This window comes from Dipodomys merriami, unplaced genomic scaffold, assembly GCF_024711535.1.
Source record: "Dipodomys merriami isolate MVZ:Mamm:240054 unplaced genomic scaffold, mDipMer1.0.p SCAF_2, whole genome shotgun sequence".
Classification (NCBI taxonomy): domain Eukaryota; kingdom Metazoa; phylum Chordata; class Mammalia; order Rodentia; family Heteromyidae; genus Dipodomys; species Dipodomys merriami.
In genome coordinates, this window is record NW_027203381.1 from 57927656 (window position 1) to 57950502 (window position 22847).

A 22847-nucleotide genomic window follows, 5' to 3' on the forward strand; every position below is an offset into this window, starting at 1 on the left:
TGTTATAAGCACCCTTATTAATACTACTTCCATTGTGACATATTTGGTGTTAAGATAGTTGGCTTGAGCTCAGGTATGTCATATTAAGTATAAACAGGACACATTAAGTGCTGCTTCATCAGATAAACAAAGTTTTACAAACATTATGTAAAGATGTCACAATAGTAAAAAGGTTTTGAAAAAGTAGCAGGAAACACTTTTCTTCAGGTTATGTTTAAATAAGTGCATGGAAATTCTAGAGAGGATGTGCAACTTTTCCTAGTTAGGAAAGAACTATACAGGAAGCCTCAGTAAGAGGGAAGCACAAGTACATTTACATTTGATGTGTCTGAAATACACCACATACTTGTGTATTTTCTTGTTTACATATTACATAAAGAATAAATGAGCCTGGAGCCAGTGGCTGACACCTGTAATTCTAGCTACTCAGAAGGCTGAGATCTGAGGAGCCCTGGTTCAAAGCCATCCAGGGCAGAAAAGTCTATGAGACTCTTATTGCCAATTAACCACCAAAAAGCCAGAAGTGGAGTTCAAGTGGTAGTGTTCAAGCCTTAAGAAACAAAAGTTAAGGGACAGTCCCCAGGCCCTGAGTTCAAGCTCCAGTACTGGCACAAAAAGACAAAAAGGATGAGGAAGAGGAAGAGGAGGAGGAGGAGGAGGAGGAGGAGGAAGGGGGATGGGAAAGAGTAGGAAGAAAAGAGGGGGAGGAGGAAAAGGAAGAAGGAGAAGGAAGAAGGAGAGAGAGAAGAAGGAGGAGGGGAGGAGGAGAACAGGCAGAAGGGAGGAGAGTGAATGGGAGGACGAGAAGGAGAAGAAAAAGAAGGAGCAGAAAGAGAAGGAAGAGGAGGAAGAGAAGGAGGGAGAAGAAGAAATGGCTATTGAGATGATTATCTTAGTTCCTGCTTCCTGATTATTCTGGAATGTTAAAAGTAACTCCATGAACAGATGTCTCTTAATGATCTCTGTCCAGAATGTGCTCCTCAGAGACTTCCACATGGCTCACACATTTGCATCTTAACTATCACACCCAGGAAAATGGCCTCTGTGACTACAGAATTGCACTATGCTCCCATCTCCATTGTAACTATAAACATCTTCACTATTCTGTAATCTAACTCCTTTTATTTTTTATATGGATCATCTACACCAACTTACAGTATTTACTGTTTATTTTTCCTGTTTTCCACTGTTTTGTTTTGTTTGTGGGTTTTGGGGTTTTTTGTACTGGAGATTGCATTTGCTGGGTAAGCATTTTGCCACTGAGCTCCATCCCAGACATTGTCCTGTTTCAAAAACTATAGCATAATCCTAGTCTGGTTTACTCAGTGTTTTAACTGCCTAGCATACAGTGACTTTACTCAGCAGCAAACTCAATATGCAAAGTCAAAACATTTAAAATTTAGCCAGGTACCAGTGGCTCACACATGTAATCCTAGCTACTCAGGAGGCTGAGATATGAGGATCGTAGTTCAAAGCCAGCCTGGGCAGGAAAAGCTGTGAAACTCTTATCTCAAATAAACCATCAGAAAACCAGAAGTTGGCATTGTGGCTCAAGTGGTAGAGTGCTTGCCTTGAGTTGAAGAGCTGAGGGACAGTGCCCAAGCCCAGAGTTCAAGCCCCATGACTGACAAAAAATAAAATTAAAATTACAATTCTAGGAGCAAACCAAGTAGCAAATCAAGTAGTAAACCCCGATATTCCTGGAGGATATTCCCATAAATAGGCTACTAATATTTGTCTCATACCAAAATAGAAGCACATTTGTCCCCATTCACTTTTCTATTATTTTACTAATAGTACTGCCATTTTATTACCCTCAGGCTCAGTAAGGTAGCTTCAATATTGATTTTATGTCATTTAATGCTCTGGGGATCATTTCATCTTGCACAGTATACTTGTTTCACTTGTCACTGATTAATTTCATATTTCTTATGCCATTTCTACATTCTAGCCATCTAAATGTAGACCTAGTGCCACCCCTAATAAAGACCATAAAATTCAACTGAGGTAAATTGTTTTGTCCCTTATTACCTAAGTCCTAGATGACAAACAGGGATTGGATGTATTGTACTCTATCAATGTGCTGTTACCAGTGCTGAAGCTCTTTATACCTAAGGGTTCAGGTCTTTTCCATAGCTTTCTTCCGAGTGACCACTTTCAAATAGGTCGCTTTTAGGTATATTTATCTCATCTCAAGCATATCTTCCATAGAGGCTCTCAAAGCATTCAATTTATGAAAGTGTTTCCTACACCATGGAACTGAATTGTTATGTCAATACCTCAAATTTACAATTCCTCATGTTTTCCTTTTCTGAAACATTCTTGAAAATCTAAGTAAACTAATAATTCTTTCACATATGATATGTTTCCATTCTGTGATACAATTTAATATACATTTTTAACTTCAAATTGTAATGTGCATTTTAAAAGTTAATGGCAATACTTAATTCCAAAAGATTTAATGTTAAACAATGTGAGAAGTTACAAGATTTCTCCTAGAAATAAAGCTTTTTGAAGTGCAGGGGGTTGAGACAGGATCTCACTATATAGCTGAGATTGGTCTCAAATTTACAGTCCTTCTCTCTCAGTTTCTTGAGGGCTGGAACTAAAATAAAATCATTATTAAAAGCAATGGTGGCAATACTAGCTACTTAGGAGGATGAGATCTAAGGATTGAGATTCAAATCAGTCCAGGCAGATAAAAGTCTCTGAGAGTCTTATCTCCAACTAACCAGCAAAAATTTGGAGGTGAAGGTATGACTCAAATGGTAGAGCTACAACATTGAGTGAAAAAGTCAAGCACATATGGAGAGAAAACTCATTACTGAAAACTTTTAATTATAAGTCAGGATTGCTGGCACCATAGGTCCATTAGACTAAGGAATTTGAGGACAATCTCAGTAACATAGTAAGACTGATTCATCTAAAAGCAACAACACTTGAATCTCAAGTATTTTTTTGGTCTGTTGTAGGGCTTAAAGTCAGGTTGAATCTCAATTATAGGAGAGAGATTCTTATGTGATTATGGAATTAAGTGTGGGGTTTTTTTGTTTTTGTTTTTGTTTATGGTCAGTCGTGGGCTTGAACTCTGGGCCTGGTTCAAGGCTAGCACTCTACCACTTGAGCTACAGTGCCACTTCCAGTTTTCTGAGTGGTTTATTGGAGATAAGAGTCTCACGGCCTTTCCTGCCCAGGCTAGCTTTGAACCGAGATCCTCAGATCTCAGCCTCCTTAGTAGCTAGGATTACAGGCATGAGCCACCGACATCCAGCCTGGAATTAGGTGTTTCTGAAGAAGCAGTATGTTGTAAAAAAAAAAAAATGTGAAATTCTATTTTAAAATGCAATTTTTTTCATAATATCAATGAAAGCTGTTGATCAATAATGGGTTAGGAACAGGGAAAGAGAAACCAGCTCTTTGGGCATGGGTACCAGCAAGGAAGGGTTGGGCTAACAAGAGCGAAAGAGAATGAATAGAGTCGAAGTAGACTGTTAACATGTATGAAAACAAAACAATGAAACCTGTGGAAATTGTTGTAGGAAGAGAGAAGAGGAAGGAGAGATAGGAAGAGGGCTGATTGTATCCATGCATGGAAATGTGACAATAAAATCCCCATTTGTGCTCATGTATCCTCAATATCACAAAACCCCCAAAAACTGTGTAAAGGAATGTCATAGGAACTTTTAATAATATGTCCCTAATGATACTGATGATGCTACAATTTTTAAGTATTACTATAATAGATTTTAATTTTATTGCTATACAAATCGATTTGACATGACATTAAATACCACAACCTGAACACTGAAACATCAGAGCAAAAAAAAAAAAAAAAACTGGTAAAAGAAATGTTACTTTAATTCTCCACTTGGAGTATGGACATCAGAATTTCTGTGTGTGTGTGTGTGTGTGTGTGTGTGTGTGTGTGTGTGTGTGTGTGTGTGTGTGTGTGTGTGTGTGTGTGTGTGTGTATACCCATGGCCTAGGGCTCTCACTTGGCTTTTTTGCTCACAGCTGGCACTGGACCATTTGAGCTACACTTCAATCACTTTGTGGGCTCACTGGAGAGTGGAATATCTCAGATTGTTCTGCCCAAGCTGGCTTTGAATCTCAGTCCTCAGATCTCAGCTTCATCAGTGGCTAGAATTACAGATGTGAACAGTGCCCAGAAAGGTAATTAGAATTCTAAAGAGTAACACAGAGCTTGGAAATATATATATATATATATATATATATATATAAAACTTTAATTTTTAAAGAGTATATATATATGTTTATATATATATATATATACACATACACATATATATAAGGAGATTGCATTGCATCAGTTTAAAATTTTCAGAAATATATTCTAAAGTCTTTAAAGTCCTAATTGGAGAATACTAGAAATATACTAAAATTTCTTTCCTGTTGATGATGTTTCTCTAAGTTTTCTTAAATCTTCCTCAGAATTACTTACCTGAACTCATGCAACATGATGCTAGAGAAACGTTTACACATTTTTAGAAATTTAATCATTAGTAGATGTTTAATGTACATTACATTGCATGTAACATTCCATTTTAAAATCCATTTATCTTTTCATATATTTACATTAATAATGTTAATTTATGTATTCTACATACTTATTCAAGACCTCAGTCTAGATGCTACAGGATATACACAGGTTTCCTAATCTTGTATGGCTCAGGGCAGGAACTTTAAATGAATACTTAAATCATTAATTACAAAATATAAAATTTGAAATGTTAGAATAACAAGGACTGTGTGTGTGTGTGTGTGTGTGTGTGTGTGTGTGTGTGTGTGCGCACGCGCGCGCCGGTTCTGGGGCTTGAACTCAGGACCTTGTCACTGTTCATGAGCTTTTGTTCAAGGCTAGTGCTCTAGCACTTGAGCCACAGCTCCACTTCTGGTTTTCTGGTATTTAATTGGAGTTGAGTCTCACAGACTTTCCTGCCCAGGCTGGCTTCCAAACATGATCCTCAGATCTCAGCCTCCTAAGTAGCTAGAATTACAGGTATGAGCCACCAGCACCTGGAAAGAATGCAAACAATTTCTAAAAATTAAAGTATTCTCATATGACTAATGAGAGTCTCTGATTCTGGTTAGTATTTGAAACAGATCATGTATTCCTCAGTTACAAGGAGAGTTTCACAACAGATTCTTAATTTTTTAGAAAACACAATAAAGCAGGGTGCCGGTGGCTCACGCCTGTAATCCTAGCTACTCAGAAGGCTGAGATCTGTGGATCATGGTTCAAAGCCAACACAGGCAGGAAAGTCTGTGAGACTCTTATCTCCAATAAACCACTCAGAAAACTGGAAGTGGCACTGTGGCTCAAGTGGTAGAGCTCTAGTCTTGAGCTGAAGAGCTGAGGGACAGCGCCCAAGCCCAGAGTTCAAGCCCCACAACTAATGGAAAAAAAAAAAAAAGAGAGAAAGAGAGAGAAAGAAAGAAAACAAACATACTAAAATCCCTTTGTGATATAAATTTTGAGAACTATTTTAAATTTATAAATCTCCATACTTCCTACTATTATTTTAGTCTAAACAGAGAGCCAAGGGTAAAGAGAAACTTTTATTAACTTTCCTAAATGCTCTATGGTACTAAAACTTTTTTGGGGGGGTGGTCCGGTCGTGGGGCCTGAACTTTGGGCCTGGGCGCTGTCCCTCAGCTCTTCAGCTCAAGGCTAGCGCTCTACCACGTGAGCCACAGCGCCACTTCCGGCTTTTTTCTTTTTGCTTATGTGGTGCTGAGGAATCGAACCCAGGGCCTCAGGCATGCAAGGCAAGTGCTCTACCACTGAGCCACCTTCCCAGCCCGGTACTAAAACTTTTTAAATTAAAAAAAATTAAGTTTCCAAGAAAAATCTGCATGTCGTTTGAAACTAAATGCACTAGAGAAATTATTTGAGGTCTGTAATTTGATGACTGTAATTACTCATTGGATCCAGTAGAGATTTATTAAAATTTGAGAAATATAAAAGCCCTGTTAGTATAAACTAAAAGTCACAGCAAACAATACTTATCCAAATAATCCTTAGCCAAATTTTCTGTACTGTGGGAAAAGTACTGTGAATAAACTTTCCTGTTGCCATGTGTTTCTCACACCATTCTGAAGTCCCTACTATCTCCAATCAACTACACATAATTCTATATAAAACAATGATGGAATAGAACATGGCTAAATTTTAAAAGTAAGCATTAATGGGGTTAATATTGTGGAATATTGACATCGTGTGTGTTATTGAATACTGACATAATGTGTTATTGAACATTGATATGGTAGGCTATTGAATAAGAATATATGAAATGTATGTGTGATATGGAATGTTAAATTGTAAAATTAGGAGTTAGAAGTTAGAAGTGAGAACTGTGAACGATAAGGACACACCAGAGAGCCTACAAAGCCATCACCAAGGCAACTAGCCTACCCGATAACCAGATGCAGCCAGAGGCAAGCCAGCTCCGCCTTCATCCATTGCCAGACCTGACCAGAAGCAGAGCTGCCATCGAGGCAGCCCTGGTAATCAGACACAGCCAGAAATGAAGGGCCAGCCTAAAACATGCAAACGCCCAGGGCAGCAGAGACCCCGGGAGACGGCCGGCCTCTCCAGCGAGGTGACTCCACGTCGGATCGACCCTCCGCTGTAAGCCGGCCGCTCCTCCCTTCAGGGACTCATAGCCTCGGCAGACTCCCCTGGACCTCCGGACCAAGTGCGGTGCTACGTGAGCTCCCCTGGGTCGGGGGCACGCTTAGTACAAGTAGGCCTAAGAGTTAGCTATTCGTATGGATTGCATTTGAAGTGTTTAAACAAATGAAGTAAAACGTATTAAGTCTAACTCAGTGCAATTGCCTAAAACAAAAATCAGAGCTAGAAAATTAATTTCACAAAGGAGCACTTTACCTTGCTATGAGAATTACCATCACCTTGCTTTGAAATAGATGAGAAAACCTGGGGGAAAGGTTCATCAGAACACCTTTAAAACAAAAATGTGTAACAAAATGAATAACCTATGAAACATTCTTTGTTCCATATCAAATAGTGACAGCCAATATATACAAATACTGAGTCTTCACCAGATGCCTGTAATCCTAACTACTCAGGAGGCTGAGATCTGAGAATCATGGTTTGAAGCCAGCCCAGGCAGGAATGTCTATGAGATACTTACCTTGAATTAATCACCAAATAGCCAAAGGTAGGCTATGAGTCAAGTGGTAGAGCACTATCCTTGAGTACAAAATGTCAGGCATAGCACCCCAGGTACTGAGTTCAAGCCTAGAACTGGCACAAAAAAATAATGATAATGATAATAACATTGTGCCTTCATCATAAATGGACGATCCTAAAGGCCGAACTGAAAGTCTAGTTAATGCTCACAAAACTTTTGCTACCTAAAATGATGTAGAATGATACACTCTCCCTTCTCCAACTAGTCCTAGTTAAAATCCCAGACTGTGTAACCAGCAGCCATGGCAGTGCTGGCTCTTCGGCATAAAAAGCACCTATAAAAAAGAACCCAGGGGGCTGGGAAGGTGGCTCAGTGGTAGAGAGCTTGCCTTGCATGCATGAGGCTTTGGGTTCAATTCCTCGGCACCACATAAGCAGAAAAAGCCAGAAGTGGTGCTATGGCTCAAGTGGTAGAGCGCTAGCCTTGAGCTGAAGAGCTGAGGACCAGTGCCCAGGCCCAGAGTACAGGCCTCACGACTGACCAAAAAAAAAAAAAGAACCCAGGTTAGGTGCTGGTGGCTCATGCCTGCAATCCTAGTACTTAGGAGGCTGACTGAGATTTGAGGTTTGTCGTTCAAGCCCAGCCAGGGCAGAAAAAAAGACCATGAGATTCTTATCTCCAATTAATCACCAAAAAGCTGGAAGTGGAGCTGTGGCTCAAGTGGTAGAGCACTAGCCTTGAGCACAAAAGCTCAGAAACAGCATCCAGGCCGAGTTCAAGGCCCAGGATGGTGGGGAGAAGAACCCATTGCCTCTCTTCACCCTAAAACTATAAAAGGAGTTCTCTGAAACATTTAAATGCTTCAAAACAGTTTTTGTTTTGAAAGCTAAATGTACAAAAGTTAAAGAACAAATAGAAACAAACTCGCATTGAGAATGTTCTTCCTAGAGAGAGAATATAACATTAAAAATTATGAAATCTAGCCAGGCACTGGTGGCTCACACCTGTAATCCTACTCAAGAGGTTGAGATCTGAGGATCATGGTTCAAAGTAGCCTGGGCAGGAAAGGCTGTGAGACTCATCTCCAATTAACCACCAGAAAACCAGAAGTGGCACTATGCCTTGAGCTGAAGAGCTCAGCGACAGCACCCAGGCCCAGAGTTCAAGCCCCACAACCAACTCAAAAAAAAAAAAATTATGAGATCTATTTTCCCAGTTGGGTCTTCTCTTGTTTAGGGCCACATAAACTAACAAATACTTCAAAAGCTTCATACATAACTCAGATACGTCAAAGGAGATACTTGACAGAGTCCTCGAATCTAAATACTCTAAGCATCTTCCTTCTTATGGGCTCAATGACATTCTCTATCACTTCAAGTCTTCAGTCTAGGAAGAAGGTGTAGATTTCCTGAAAGAAGTATGTGTACAAAGGACCAAGGGCGGGATTTTGGTATTTCCCGCCCCTGAAAAGAGCTAAATGGAGGTAACTACCTGCTCTCCGTGCGGGCTTATTTCCAGCTATAATCGCCGTGCCAGCCAATCTGAATCCTTACTATTGTACATATGCATATGAAGTACCTCAGTAAGTTGGGAATGGAGGAGAGGGATTTGAGGGAACATCTCCACTGGGCCACAGATGTCATTCAGCTATATCCAGTCCCTTGGTACTAGAGAGATTCTAATCTACTGTGTAAATTGAGATTTTTGTCAATGATGCTACATTCCTATCTGCTGTATATACTCTTCCCAGGACTCAAATTATTTAAAAAATTTTACAACAGTAATCTTGCCAATTGTCAGTTCCAACAGTTTTTTGGTTTTGTTTTTGTTTGTTTGTTTGTTGCCTGTCCTGGAGCTTGAACTCAGGGTCTGTGTGCTGTCCCTGAGCCTTTTTGTGCTCAAGACTATGACTTGAGCTATAGCACTACTTCCAGCTTTTTTTGTATTAGTTTATTGGAGATAAGAGTCTCAAATCTCAGCCTTCTAAATAGCTGGATTAGAGGGGTGAGCCACTGACACCCAGCCATACAATTGATTTTTTTTTCCTTCTTAAGCAACACATGTTTGAGGATTCCCTTAGATACCTACTTTAATATGCCTTTCTAAGTAACATTCAATATCCTATGTGACCACTTCCTGTATTACATTTACCAAATTTGATTAAGTTTAGTATTCAGATCTTTTCTCTAAAATTCTTTCTTTTTTATTTTTTATTGTGAAAATACTGTACAGAGGGGTTACAATTACATGGGCAAGATAGTGAGTACATTTCTTATCAAACATTGTAGCCTCCTCCTTTGTTTCCCCTTCCCATCCCTTCCCAGCCTCCCCCCCCGCCCCCCTTTTCTCTCAAATTCTTATTCCACCCCAACACAGCATTTTCCCTTTTAAGTTTCCCCTTCCCTTCTTAACCCTACTCCCATCCTCTACTGTTGGTTTCATTGCTAACTCCATTCTTACCCTATTCCATTGGCAATAGTAAAACCCACCTATACAATAACAAATAAGAAAGGCAACTGGCCTTAGAAATTAGGACCATGAGATTAAATTTCACTTATACCATTTCCTATATCCAGAACAATTACTTTAATGCTAATCCTTGTGTTTTATGTTCTCCATCATAACAACCATTTGTCCAAAATGTTACATTTAAGTTGAAACACTACAGATTGTTTTGATTACTTTTAATGATTTTCTTTCAATTATGAAATTCTTTGTACTTCTAATTCTCTCCACACAAAAAAGGAATACTTAGCTGACAGAAATTATAGAAGAAACAAAAAGGAAAGCAGAAAAGATTGTAAAAATTAAAAACAGATTTTAGTGGTGGAAAAAGAAAACAAAGGCCATATAAAAAGGGGAAAACTTCATTGATTAACCAACCTCTCTGAATGACAGCTGCATAATTAATAAAAACAGGTCATAATAGTGCAAATATTTTACAAATATGTTGTAATGACTATAGGAAATAATAAACGTACCTGGTTAAAGAGTTGTCTTCAGAGCTACTAGATGCTATTAAAGAAAAAAGATAAAATATATTTTATATAGGTGTTTTTTGTTGTTGTTGGTTGGGGGGGCTTGAATTCCTTAATTCCTGGGCACTGTCCCTGAGCTCTTTTGCTCAAGGATAGTGCTCTTCCATTTTGAGCCACAGCACAGTAGTTAATTGGAGGTAAGAGACTCTTGGACTTTGCACCATGGTCCTCAGATCTTAGTCTCCTGAGTAGCTAGCATTACAGGCATGAGCCACCAGCTCCCAGCTTAAATAAATTTTAAAGACACAAAATATCAAATACATAAATTGATGTTTTGGTAGCAAGCATTCAGAGACTATACCTGAAGAACAGTCTAGAGTTAATATTAATTAACTTCTAATTAAATACTTCTGATAGGTTGTTATACATTCAGAACTCTTCCACTTCTTCGCAGTCATTGGATACAAAGATCAAATTTTGATTCCTAAGAGAAAACTGTGTATAATGGCCATAATCAACTTGAGGGCTATGTTGTCAGAAAATATCAGTAAATAGTGTCAGTAGCAGAAGCTGTATCATAAACTGACAGTGTCAGGCAATAAGCTTGATTTTTCTAGAAAGAAAATGGCACTAGGAATAATTCTTAAGAGAATACAGGCTCACACCTGTAATCCTAGCTATTCAGAAGGCTGAGATTTGAGGTTCACGGTTCAAAGCCAAACTGGGCATGAAAATTCATGAGACTCTTATCTCCAATCAACTACCAACAAGCTGGAAAAGGAGCTACGGCTCAAAGTAGTAGAGTACTAATCTGCAGCACAAAAGCTCAGGGATAGCACTGAGGCTCTGTGTTCAAGTCCCAAGACACTTTCTCTCTGTCTCTCTCTGTCTGTCTGTCTATCTCTCTGTTTGTCTTTCTGTCTGTCTGTCTGTCTGTCTGTCTGTCTGTCTGTCTGTCTGTCTCTCTCTCTCTCTCTCTCTCTCTCTCTCTCTCTCTCTCTCTCTCTCTCTCTCTCTCTCTCTCACACACACACACACACACACACACACACACACACACAGTATTCTTACTTTTTTAATGACACAACACAGCTTTTCTGAGAATTTGGTGAAAACAGTTTACCCTGTTACAAGGATGCTCAATCTACTGGCACTGGATGATAAAATACAGACACAAGTATCTGCATAGTCTTTTCAGCTGTTGGATGGCAAGAGCTCAAGAGAAATCAGAGTGATGCTGATTCTCCCTAGTTCTCTTCTGGGGAAGATACTAATAAGCTGTTCTTTCTATTTTTCCTGTGAGAAAATCATGGCTTGAATGTAGTTATTATTTTCTCTCCCATGGAAAAAATTCTTTGAGCTATCAGCAGAGATTAGGAACTCTGAACTACAGCTAATAGTCACAGCTAGAGATATTGGGTGGTAGCAAGTTGCTAGGCAAAAGCTGATAGATTCATAAGAGTGGGGTGTGTGTGTGTGCGCGCACATGCGTCCACATGCAAAATGAGACAGAAAACCTTGATTCCTTTTCACTTCAGGTAAAATATGACAAAAAATCACTATGAACCTATAAGAATTTCCCTTGGGCTAAGGTTGTAGCTCAATGGCTGAGTAATTGCTTAGTATGTGGGATGCCATAAATTCAATCCTCTGCATCACAAATAATAATTATTATAAAATGATATAAAAATAAGAAAATAAATCAGGTACTGATGACTCACACTTGTAATCCTGGCTACTCAGAAAGCTCAGATCTGAGGCTCATGATTCAAATTCAGCCAGAGCTGAATCTTAACTCCAATTAAGCACCAAAAACCTGGAAGTGGAGCAGTGGCTCAGGTGAGGCCTGAACACAGGGTCTGGGCAGTGTCCTTTAGCTTTTTCACTCAAGGCTGTGCTCTACCACGTGAGCTACAGTTCCACTTCCATATTTTTGCTGGTTAATTGGAGATTAGAGTCGCAGACTTTCATGCCAGGCTGGCTTTAAACATAATCTTCAGTCTCAGCCTCCTGAGTAGCTAGGCAGGAGACACTGGTGCTGGGCAAACAAATACATACTTTTTTTCTTTTTTCTTTTTTTTTTTGCCATTACTGGGGTTTGAACTCAAGGCCTTGGGCTAGCCAGGGAAGCCCTTTCCCACATGAGCCACTCTACCAGCCTTTTTCTTATTTACACAAAGATATCTGAGATTTCAAGGACCAAGGACCAAGTAATGCTTTTTTTAAACAACACTGTTTCAGATTGTAAACTTTGTGTCATTTCTTTACTCATTCTGAGCCCTATTAACAGAGAAATTATGAAACTTGAAAATATAAGTTACACTTAGCCTTTTAAACCACTCTTGGAATCTAAACTTCCTTACTATGACCTATTATATACAGAATAGGACTATCAGAAGTAATTCCAGTAATTTGTTCCTACCTGTATTGTTCTCTTGTAAGTTATTAAGCTCATGTTCTTCATAGTTCAAAAGTATGTTCCAGCTGCCACATAAAAGTAAGGAAATTATCATTTTAATGTTAATAAGAAAAAAAGGTCAAATTTGTGAAATTCTTAGGAATGTTTCAGACAGTATCAGAGATATTATTAGAATTTTTTCCATCTTCAAAGGTTGTAAGCGCTAAAACTTTTCATTAGGCTTGTAGTTAAAGAAGAAAAATAAAGGGAAATCACTGTGTAGTACATTATAGCATAACACATGAACCAGGTGTGCTTGACATAAGGACACATCACAGTAAAAGTCTTAGCTTCATAACCAATAGCTGGTTTTCTTGGGAAAATTGTTTCTCTTGGGCTCAAAGTTTTCTTCCAAAAATATAGATTTTACTGCTTCAGTTCCACGGGCTGCTGTGCAGATTTAATGAAATAATATAACAACATACACAATTGTGTATGTAAATAGTAAAGCAATGATATAATCTGTTTCTTTTAGCATGCATGTGTGTGTGTGCACGCACACACATATGCATGCCGGTACGGACGTTTGAACTCAGGGCCTGAGTGCTCTCCCTTAGCTTTTTCACTCAAGGCTGGCCACAGCTCTACTTCCAGCTTTTCAGTGATTAATTGGAGAGTCTCATGAACTTTCCTACCCAGGCTGGCTTCCAACTGTGATCCTCAGATCTCAGCATCCTGATTAGCTAGGATTATAGGTGTGAGTCACCAGGACCAGATAATTTGTTCCTTAATGTTGAACAGTTTTGGAATCCTAAATATAATCCAATGTGTGTGTCTTTTGCAAGTATCAGGAAAATTTAAGCCCAAGTTTTGGATAATAGCTGTTCAATCATTTGCAGTTTGTGATTCATAACAAATCAGCTATTTAACAATTTATAACTAAATTTTCATTAATATGCAAATATTAAAATTAGATTAAAAGATTGTTCAGTATTTAACTAATCAATCACACTAAGCACATAAAGTCAATCAGCCTATCTAATCAATTTTTCAACAGCACATTTGTTATAATAATGTTCAATCTACATGTTTATCTCCAACTTACTTGGAATTTACAAAAAGGAAAAAAAAAAGCCATGGACACAAATAAGGAATGATGCTGTTTAGCTCTTATATCCAACCAGTATACTTCAGATCAGAGAATTCTGTCTTCCTTGTGAGACAGCATTTGAAAATATCTTGAAAGCTTGAGGCATAAAGTCTTTGGGGACATTCTCATTACTGTGACAATAGTAAAAACATCACTTGAGTGCTTAGTTGCAAAATGGCATGCATTGTGGGAAAGTTGATGCAGGACACTACACAGGATACTCAGGAACCTTTGGTCCAGAGCTAGTACTAAAAAAGATGGGGTTGGTGGCTCACGCCTGTAATCCTAGCTATTCAGGAGCTGAAGATCAGGAAATCGGAAGTGGCACTGTGGTTCAAGTGGTAGAGCACTAGCCTTGAGCTGAAAAACTCAGGGACAGCCCAGGCCCAGAGTTCAAGCCCCATGACAAAAAAAAAAGATGGGTTTGAAGGAGTGGCTCATATGGTGGATCACCAGCCAATGAGTGAAAGTGTCAGATACCAAGTTCAAATCCTGGTCTCAGATAGAAATGAATAAAAAAAAAAACAAAAACCTCCAATCCCTTCCTCCAACACTATTTGAATCTGACAATTTAGAATGATCTCAACTAGTATTTGCTAGCAGAAAAGATAAAGTCCTAGAAGGTAACTTGCCTAGAGGATTTACAGGAAGATGTAGACTCCATGTAAGATTGTGAATATGAGAAAAGGTCATTTTACAAACAATATGTTTGTTTAAAGCTAGGAGGTCCCATTACCAAAGCAGCTAGCTTTGGAAATACTGAGCTTAAATACATTAATTAAGTACAGGGCTGGGAATGTAGCTTAATGGTAAAGTGCTTACTTAGCATGAATAAAACCCTGGGTTTGATTTCTCAGTACCACATAAACAGAAAAAGCCAGAAATGGTGCTGTGGCTCAAGTCATAGAGCACTAACCTTGAGCAAAAGAAGCCTAAGGACAGTGCTCAGACCCTGAGTTCAAGCTCCAGGATTGGCAAAGCAAAGCAAACACACAACCAAAAAAAAAACTAAGTACAGATGAACTAAAAAATATAATAATAGGTCTGGGAAGGTGGCTCAGTGGTAGAGCGCTTGCCTTGCATGCATGAGGCCCTGGGTTCGATTCCTCAGCACCACTTAAGCAGAAAAAGTCGGAAGTGGCACTGTGGCTCAAGTGGTAGAGCGCTAGCCTTGAGCTAAGAGCTGAGGGATGGCGCCCAGGCCCAGAGTTCAGGCCTCACAAGTGGGCCAAAAAAAAAAAAAAAGACTCAGCAGTATAGATCAGTAAGGGCAGCAAGGTAGTAAAATGATTAGTAGTAAAATGATAGTAAGTAAAAGGTAGTAAAATGATAGTAGAAATGATTTCTGGACTCCCAGATTCAGTTTTAACAGCAGCATTGCAGATATAGAACCAACAGAAACAAAAGCATAATTAGATTCTCCCTTTTTCCCCCATCTCTCTGACTTGTGAAAGGAGACTGACATTCTTTTTTTTTTTTTGGAGGGGGATCTGGTCGTGGGGCCTGAACTCTGGGCCTGGGCACTGTCCCTCAGCTCTTCAGCTCAAGGCTAGCACTCTACCACTTGAGCCACAGTGTCACTTACAGCTTTTGTTTTTCTGCTTATGTGGTGCTGAGGAATCGAACTCAGGGCCTCATGCATGCAAGGCAAGCGCTCTACCACTGAGCCACCTTCCCAGCCCCTGACATTCTTATATTTGATGAACTCCTTAGGTTCTTTCCCCAGGAGAAAGTAATGTTATTTTTCAGCTTAACTAAACATTTCAAGTCCCAAATAGCTAATTACAAAAATCAAAGATGTGATATTCTAGATCCCAGATAAAAGATCCCATGCTGGGATTCCTAAGAAAAAAAGGCCTTAAAATTCCTGACCTAGGGGCTAGAGATCCACTTCAGTGATAAAACACTTTCCAATTACAAGTATCTCCATTACTGCCAAAGCCACCAATCCCCCCCTCAAAAAAAAAAGTTCTGGGGTAAAATATTCTGCACAAATTGCTACTTCTAACTAGTCTATCTTTTTGTTTTGTTACTGACTGATGAAGTATACTAACTCACAGTCCTAAAACTTCATCAACCAGTGAAATAGTGCAATAGTAACTGTTTTAAACCTCTACTCAATGTTAAAGTGAACACTTACATCCTAGAACGACTTGCAGCTGCATATTGTAACGCAGTCCATCCAAAACCATCTTGATGGGAAACCTCAATGCCTCGCTGAAGAAGAAGCGCGATCATATCTTTTGATTCGCATCTTACGGCATACATGAGAGCATTTCTAAAAAAACATAGACAGTGTCACCATTGGCTACTTTCACTGAGTTATTTATACAGATAAATAGATAAATCCTACGAATTTGATACCTTGTCTGTCTGTGCAGAAAGTTACTGACAGGTATATGCTCTGATATTTGCCTCTGGAAATTATCTCCAAGGCTCAAAGGAAAAATCAAATGGAGAACCTTTTGTTGCACTGGGATAATATATCCAGAATCTCTCATTTAATGTGGACTTTAATGGATAATAAATGTGTTAAGGTCATTTATCTAGGTAAAATGAGTAATTCCCCACTTATTCCCTAATCCAAAGTAACACATTGAATTTCAAGTCAGTTGATGTTCATGTAAGTAAAATCTATTTGTGTGAATAGAATAATGATAACAGTATGAAAATGTATTTAAAATAATAATAGTGGGGCTGGGAAGGTGGCTCAGTGGTAAAGCGCTTGCCTTGCATGCATGAGGCCCTGGGTTCGATTCCTTAGCACCACATAAACAAAAAGAAAAAAAGCTGGAAGTGGTGCTGTGGCTCAAGAGGTAGAGCACTAGCCTTGAGCTGAAGAACTGAGGGACAGCGCCCAGGTCCAGAGTTCAGGCTCCACGACTGGACCCAAAAAATAAATAAATAAATAAATAAATAAATAAAATAATAGTAGTACTAATACGGTAGTTTAATTATATTGATCACAAGGTGGAAGGCAATAAACTAAATGGTAGATAAATAGTGTTGAAACTATCCTTAAAGGCTATTATCCTCTTTTTCATCTCATGGAACGTATCTGGGGATAAATAATTTTTGCTAAGACACATAAATAGAATATGGGAAAGCTAGAAATTAAATGCAGTGATTTCAAAGCCTTTATCATATACCTAGGACATCTTCACAGTTCAAGTTTTTCCAGTTAAATCTATTTTTCTTTTGTCATAAAATAAAAGCATCAAACTAAATCAGGTAGAAGAAACAAGTCTTTACAGCAGTAATGGCCATTAAAAGTCATTTAGGAATAGCTTAACAGCAATATTCTACCATGGAATCGCCTTAAAGCAGAGTCATCTAGCTCTTTCCCAGCAGCTGCCAAGGCAGGCGAGATTGGCTTCACCCATAATCCACGCCATGGAGGAGGAAAGCACTGCTTCTGGAGGTGTAATGGACATTAATTCTGTACTGCTTTGCAAGAGGTGCTGAAGACCGCTCTCATCCACCAAGGCCTAGCATGTGGAATTCACCAAGCAGCCAAAGCCTTACACAAGAGCCAAACATATCTGAGTGTGTTTGCTTCAAACTGTAATGAGCTCATGTATATCCAGTTGGTGGAGACCCTTTGGTGAGCACCAAATCAATCTTAAGGTCAATGACAACAACAACAACAACAACAAAAAGCTAGAGGAGTGGGTAGGCCTCTGCAAAATGATCCAGAAGGAAGAAAAATCATAAAAATGGCTGGTTGCAGTTGTGTAGCCGTTAAAGACTATATACAAAGAGTCTTAGGCCAAGGATATCATCAAAGAGTACTTCAAATGCAAGAAATGAACAAGTAAATTAAAAACTTGACTATTGAAAGAAAAAAGCAGAGTCATCCAACAGACTAGAATTTCCAACTCTTATTTATGCTTAATAAATCATTTTAAAACAAAAACAAGTGAAAAATGAAACCCTGGGCTGGGAAGGTGGCTCAGTGGTAGAGCGCTTGCCTTGCATGCCTGAGGCCCTGGGTTTGATTCCTCAGCACCACATAAGCAAAAAGAAAAAAGCCGGAAGTGGCGCTGTGGCTCAAGTGGTAGAGCTCTAGCCTTGAGCTGAAGAGCTGAGGGACAGCGCCCAGGCCCAGAGTTCAGGCCCCACAACCGGACCCAAAAAAAAAAAAAAAGAAGAAGAAGAAGAAGAAAAATGAAACCCTGTGAGCATATGATCATGTGACCAACAAAAATCAAATAATAATTAACATTAATTAATATTTAAGGGAACATGTACTCCATTATGTTCTTTTTGTATTACTCACTACAAATAATTGCTTTTCTACCTGATGGTTTATGTTAACATTTTTAATATAATTTTATTGTTGTTTTTAAGGCGTTTGTATAGATGGGTTACCATTTTGTAAGTCGTGTAATGAGTATGTTTCTTTTTTTAGACAATGTCACCCCTTCCTTTGCTGAGCCCAGTTTCCCCCTCCCATCCCTACCCACAGTTATATAGGTCATTTTCCTCATGATTTCTACATGATTTTGTTCACAGATGAGCATAGGTTAATCTTCTTCCCATCAATCAAATATCTGACTTGAGTGATTGTTATCACACTGGAGCATCACTGAGGTTTACTTTTGTGTATGTATGTGTGTGTATCAGGGGCCCAGATGCTGTCTCTGAGCTTTTGTGCTCAAAGCTAGCACTCTACCACTTTAGCCACAGTTCCACTTCTGGCTTTTTGGTGGCTAACAGGACCATGGACTTTGCTGCCTGAGCTGCTTTCAAACCATGATCCTCAGATCTGAGCTTCCTGAGTAGCTAGGATTCCAGGTGTGAGCCACTGGTGCCCAGCTTAAAGTTTACATTTTTAAAGACATACCTTCTAAATTCATCAAGTGCATGTATATTTGCTCCCTTCCTTATTAAAAGGTCTGCCACATGTACTTTGCTTTCCCTTAGAGCAAGTAAAAAAGGTGTGAGGTAATCCTGCAAAATGACAAAAATCACTTTATAATTCACACAATTTCAACCAAATTGAAAATGTTATAAAAGACCCTGTAAATATAGACATATAGAGTAAATCACCAGTAGTGTTCTTCCTCCTTATACTGTGCTTTCACACGCGTTGCTCCTTCTGACAGTCCCCTCCCACTGAGATTTGTTACAATAACCCCATTACTGTACAAAACTCGCTTCCACTATTAACTGGTTCCATGAGTCCTTGCCTCAATTGCATCATTTGTCAGGGTATGATGATTGCTCCTATCTAAGACAAGAGCTTCTTGACAGACTGTACTTTTCTCCCAAAAGCCCCAAGTCCAAATATATAGTAGCAAATATGTTCACTATGTGATTGGATAGATAACTAAATTGGGCTAGGAATGTGGCTTAGTGGTAGAGTGCTTGCCTAGCATGCATGAAGCCCTGGGTTCAATTCCTCAGTACCACATAAACAGAAAAAGTCAGAAGTGGTATACTGTGACTCAAGTAGTAGAGTGCTAGCTCTGAGCAAAAGAAGCTATGGGACAGGGCCAAAGCCATGAGTTCAAGCCCCAGGACTGGCAAAAACAAAAAACAAAAAACTAAATTATCATGTCTAGATCAGGATTTCTGTCTATATTCCGAAGAATATTTACTTTTACAGTTGTGCTGTGCCCCAACATAAAAACTCGATAATCATGTCCCTGGGAAATAAGACAGGCTGGGGAATGTGGCTTAGTGATAGGGTACTTGCCTAGCAGGCATGAGGCCCTAGATTCAATTCCTCAGAACCACATAAATGAAATAAATAATTTTTAAGAGAAAGAAATAAGACAAACTGCATTATGTACCCAGAAATAAATCTTTTTAATTTTGTTTAATTCCTATTTTATAGGATTTCTTCTGGCAAACACTAGTATTTGACAAAGTAGAGTTTCAGAGACATTCATTGTATTAAGAACTCTCCAATATCAGATACTTTCTGCAGGTTGTGGAGGAAGCCTGCTTGATATTCTTCTACTTATGGTTTTAGGATTTCAGATACCTGCCTCAAAAAAAAATCACTAAATTAAATGATATAGGCTTCAAAGAAACTTTGAATGCTTGTTACTAAAAAGTCTGTGGAGTTCATCCACCATAAGATGAAACATTCTTGTGTGTGTGTGTGTGTGTGTGTGTGTGTGTGTGTGTGTGTGTGTGTGTGTGTGTGTGTGTGTGTGTGTGTATGAGGCATGGGGCTTGAACTCTGGGCCTAGGCACTGTCCCTGAGCTCTTCAGCTCAAGGTGAGCCCCCTGCCGCTTGAGCCACAGCGCCACTACCAGTTTTCTGGTGGTTAATTGGAGAGAAGAGTCTCACGGACTTTCCTGCCCGGGCTGGCTTTGAACCATGATCCTCAGATCTCAGTCTCTTGTATAGCTAGGATTATAGGTATGAGCCACCAGTGCCCAGCTAAGGTGAAACATTCTTACCAAGTTCTTACTAAGCTCCATACCTAATTTTATTCTTAAGATAATTCTGGGATGCATACCTTTTGTTTATGTGCTTGTTTGCTTGTTTATTTATTGAAACATGGATCTCCCTACGTATCCAAGGTTGGCTTGGATTTCATAATCCTCCTGCCTTCTACTCATGAATGCTGGCTTAAAGACATGTGTCAGGCTAATCTACTGAATCCATTTTTATTCTTGCTCCAGTTTAATTACTGCTTTGAGTTATTCTTTTTATTTTTGGCAAAGTATAAATCACAAATAAAAAGAACATCGCTTATCAGTAAAAATTCTAAAGCTACCAGACACTGGTAGCTCATGCATGTAATCTTAGCTACTAAGGAGGCTGAGATGTGAGGATTGTTATTCAAAGCCAGCCTGGGCAGGGAAGTCCATGAGATTCTTTTTTTTTTTTTTTTTTTTTTTTTTTGGTCAGTCGTGGGCCTGAACTCTGGGCCTGGGCGCTGTCCCTCAGCTCTTCAGCTCAAGGCTAGTACTCTATCACTTTTTCTGCTAATGCGGTGCTAAAGAATTGAACCCAGGGCCTCATGCATGCAAGGCAAGCACTCTACCACTGAGCCACCATCCCAGCCCCTCCATGAGATTCTTATCCACAGTTAACCACTAGAAAACCAGAAGCTGAGCTGTGGCTCAGTGGTAGAATGCTAGCCTTGAACATTAGGATAGCACCCAACCCTGAGTTCAATCCCAACAACCACTCAAAAAAAAAAATATATATATATATATATATATATATTTAAAACCAATCTATATGTATTATTTATAGGCTAGATAAAGAAAAGTTTAAAAATACTGCTGGTTTCTGGCTATTCGTGTCTAGTTACTCAAGAGGCTGAGATCTGAGGATTGAGATTCAAGGCCAGCCTGAGCAGATAAGTCTGAGAGACTCTTATCTCCAGTTAATCAGCAAAAAAGCTAGAATTGGAAGAATGGAAAAAGAAAAACAAAACAACCCTTCAGTGTTTTCATATAAATTTGTCACAATCCATAGAAGAAAGGCTGAACCTTCTAATGCTGGTTTTTTGTTGTTGTTGTTTGTTCTTTTGTCGGTCATGGAGCTTGAACTCTGGGCCTGGGTACTGTCCCTGGATTCTTCAGCTCAAGTCTAGCTCTCTAGCTCTTGAGCCATAACACCACTTCCAGTTTTTGAGTTGTTAATTATAGATAAGAGTCTCACAGACTTTCCTCTTTTGGCTGGCTTTGAACCACAATCCTCAGATTTCAGCCTCCTGAGTAGCTAGGATTATAGGCATGAGCTACTGGTGCCCGGCTTGCTTCTATTTTTTTTATTTTTTGCCAGTCCTGGGCTTGAACTCAGAGTCTGGGCACTGTCCCTGAGCTTCTTTCACTCAAGGCTAGCACTCTACCACTTGAGCCACTTCTGGCATTTTCTGTTTATGTGGTGCTGAGGAACCAAACCCAGGGCTTCATGCATGCTAGGCAAGCACTCTATCACTAAGCCACATTCCCAGCCCTAAGGCTGCTTTTAAACGCAATATTTAAAGTGACATCTTCAACATTTACATTATTTCAAAATATTTTTATTCAGTGAATGGCCAAGCTTCTTTTTTTTGGGGGGGGGGGGGGTCCGGTTGTGGGGCCGGAACTCTGGGCCTGGGCACTGTCCCTCAGCTCTTCAGCTCAAGGCTAGCACTCTACCACTTGAGCCACAGCGCCACTTCCAGCTTTTTTCTTTTTGCTTATGTGGTGCTGAGGAATTGAACCCAGGGCCTCAGTCATGCAAGGCAAGCACTCTACCACTGAGCCAACTTCCCAGCCCTGGCCAAGCTTCTAAACACAGAAAATAAAGCCTTTTGTCACTAGTAAAACACAGGTATTTCAAATATTTTAGAATCAAAGTTGAGTGTTCTATACCTTAGTCTTTGCTTCGATGTTTGCATTATATGCAAGCAGCTTGGTAACCATTGGACTATTCCCATTGCAGACAGCATAATGAAGAGCAGTGAAGCCACTGACATCTTCAATGTTTGAATCAGCGCCATGCTTTAGTAAAATGGTTGCACACTCCTCTTCCTGGCATTGTACAGCCTGAGAGTATTGAACACAGACTGTGGACTCAGTGAGTTCAAGAAAAACATTCCCTAAATTTAACAAATGTGTAAGCTTTAAATGAGATACATTTTTTTCTTCTAAGCATTTAAATCAAATCCATCTCACACTGAAAGCAATGGTTCCAGTCTACCTTAATCAGAGCAGTGCTGTTGTCGCTGTCACAGAGGTCAATCTCACAATCATTGGCGATTAAGAAGGTCACCACTTTGACATGGCCACAAGCACAGGCAAAATGCAGAGCAGTCCTGTGGAAATGAAAGGGATTTTTTTTAATGGAATCACGGATCATTATCTCCAAATACACAATTACTTATGCCACTGTAAATATTGTACTGGCATGTCATTCCATTGTTTTCTAAATATTTGATTTTCTTCTGAAGAAAGGATACTATAAGCTGTTGTCACTCATACTATTGAAGAAAAAAGCAGCCTACCTGATTGCATTGTTTTTGTATACATGTGAAGCTGGGAATAGAACTCACGACCTCCTGTATGCTAGGCAAGTGCTCTGCTATTGAGCTACATACCCAGAATAGGGACCAACTAAGTCAGAAACAAAAAAGTAATGATAAACCTTAAATGCTGGAAACTAAATAATAAACTTTTTTTTATTTGTT

The 22847-nt window shown here is 39.3% G+C and overlaps 1 protein-coding gene and 1 pseudogene across 10 annotated transcripts in view; one reads left to right on the forward strand and one right to left on the reverse strand.

Moving 5' to 3' along the window:
- LOC138832174 (ankyrin repeat domain-containing protein 26-like) overlaps positions 1-22847 on the reverse strand; it is a 130004-nt gene that overhangs the window by 103404 nt on the left and 3753 nt on the right. For 9 of the 10 annotated variants that reach the window (XR_011373527.1, XR_011373526.1, XM_070029696.1 and 6 more), the window contains exons 2-8: positions 22361-22475; positions 22033-22206; positions 18548-18654; positions 15842-15979; positions 12576-12637; positions 10157-10190; positions 6911-6983 (exon numbers count right to left, since the gene is read on the reverse strand). Coding sequence is in view for 8 of the 10 variants with exons in the window: in XM_070029696.1 (XP_069885797.1) it covers positions 6911-6983; positions 10157-10190; positions 12576-12637; positions 15842-15979; positions 18548-18654; positions 22033-22206; positions 22361-22475 (703 nt within the window). In the remaining 2 variants the exon portion in view is untranslated. Of the gene's footprint in view, positions 1-6910; positions 6984-10156; positions 10191-12575; positions 12638-15841; positions 15980-18547; positions 18655-22032; positions 22207-22335; positions 22476-22847 lie in introns of those variants that run through there. The other variant, XM_070029700.1, reaches the window with a different exon arrangement.
- Positions 17095-17511, forward strand: LOC138831633 (small ribosomal subunit protein eS12 pseudogene; annotated as a pseudogene).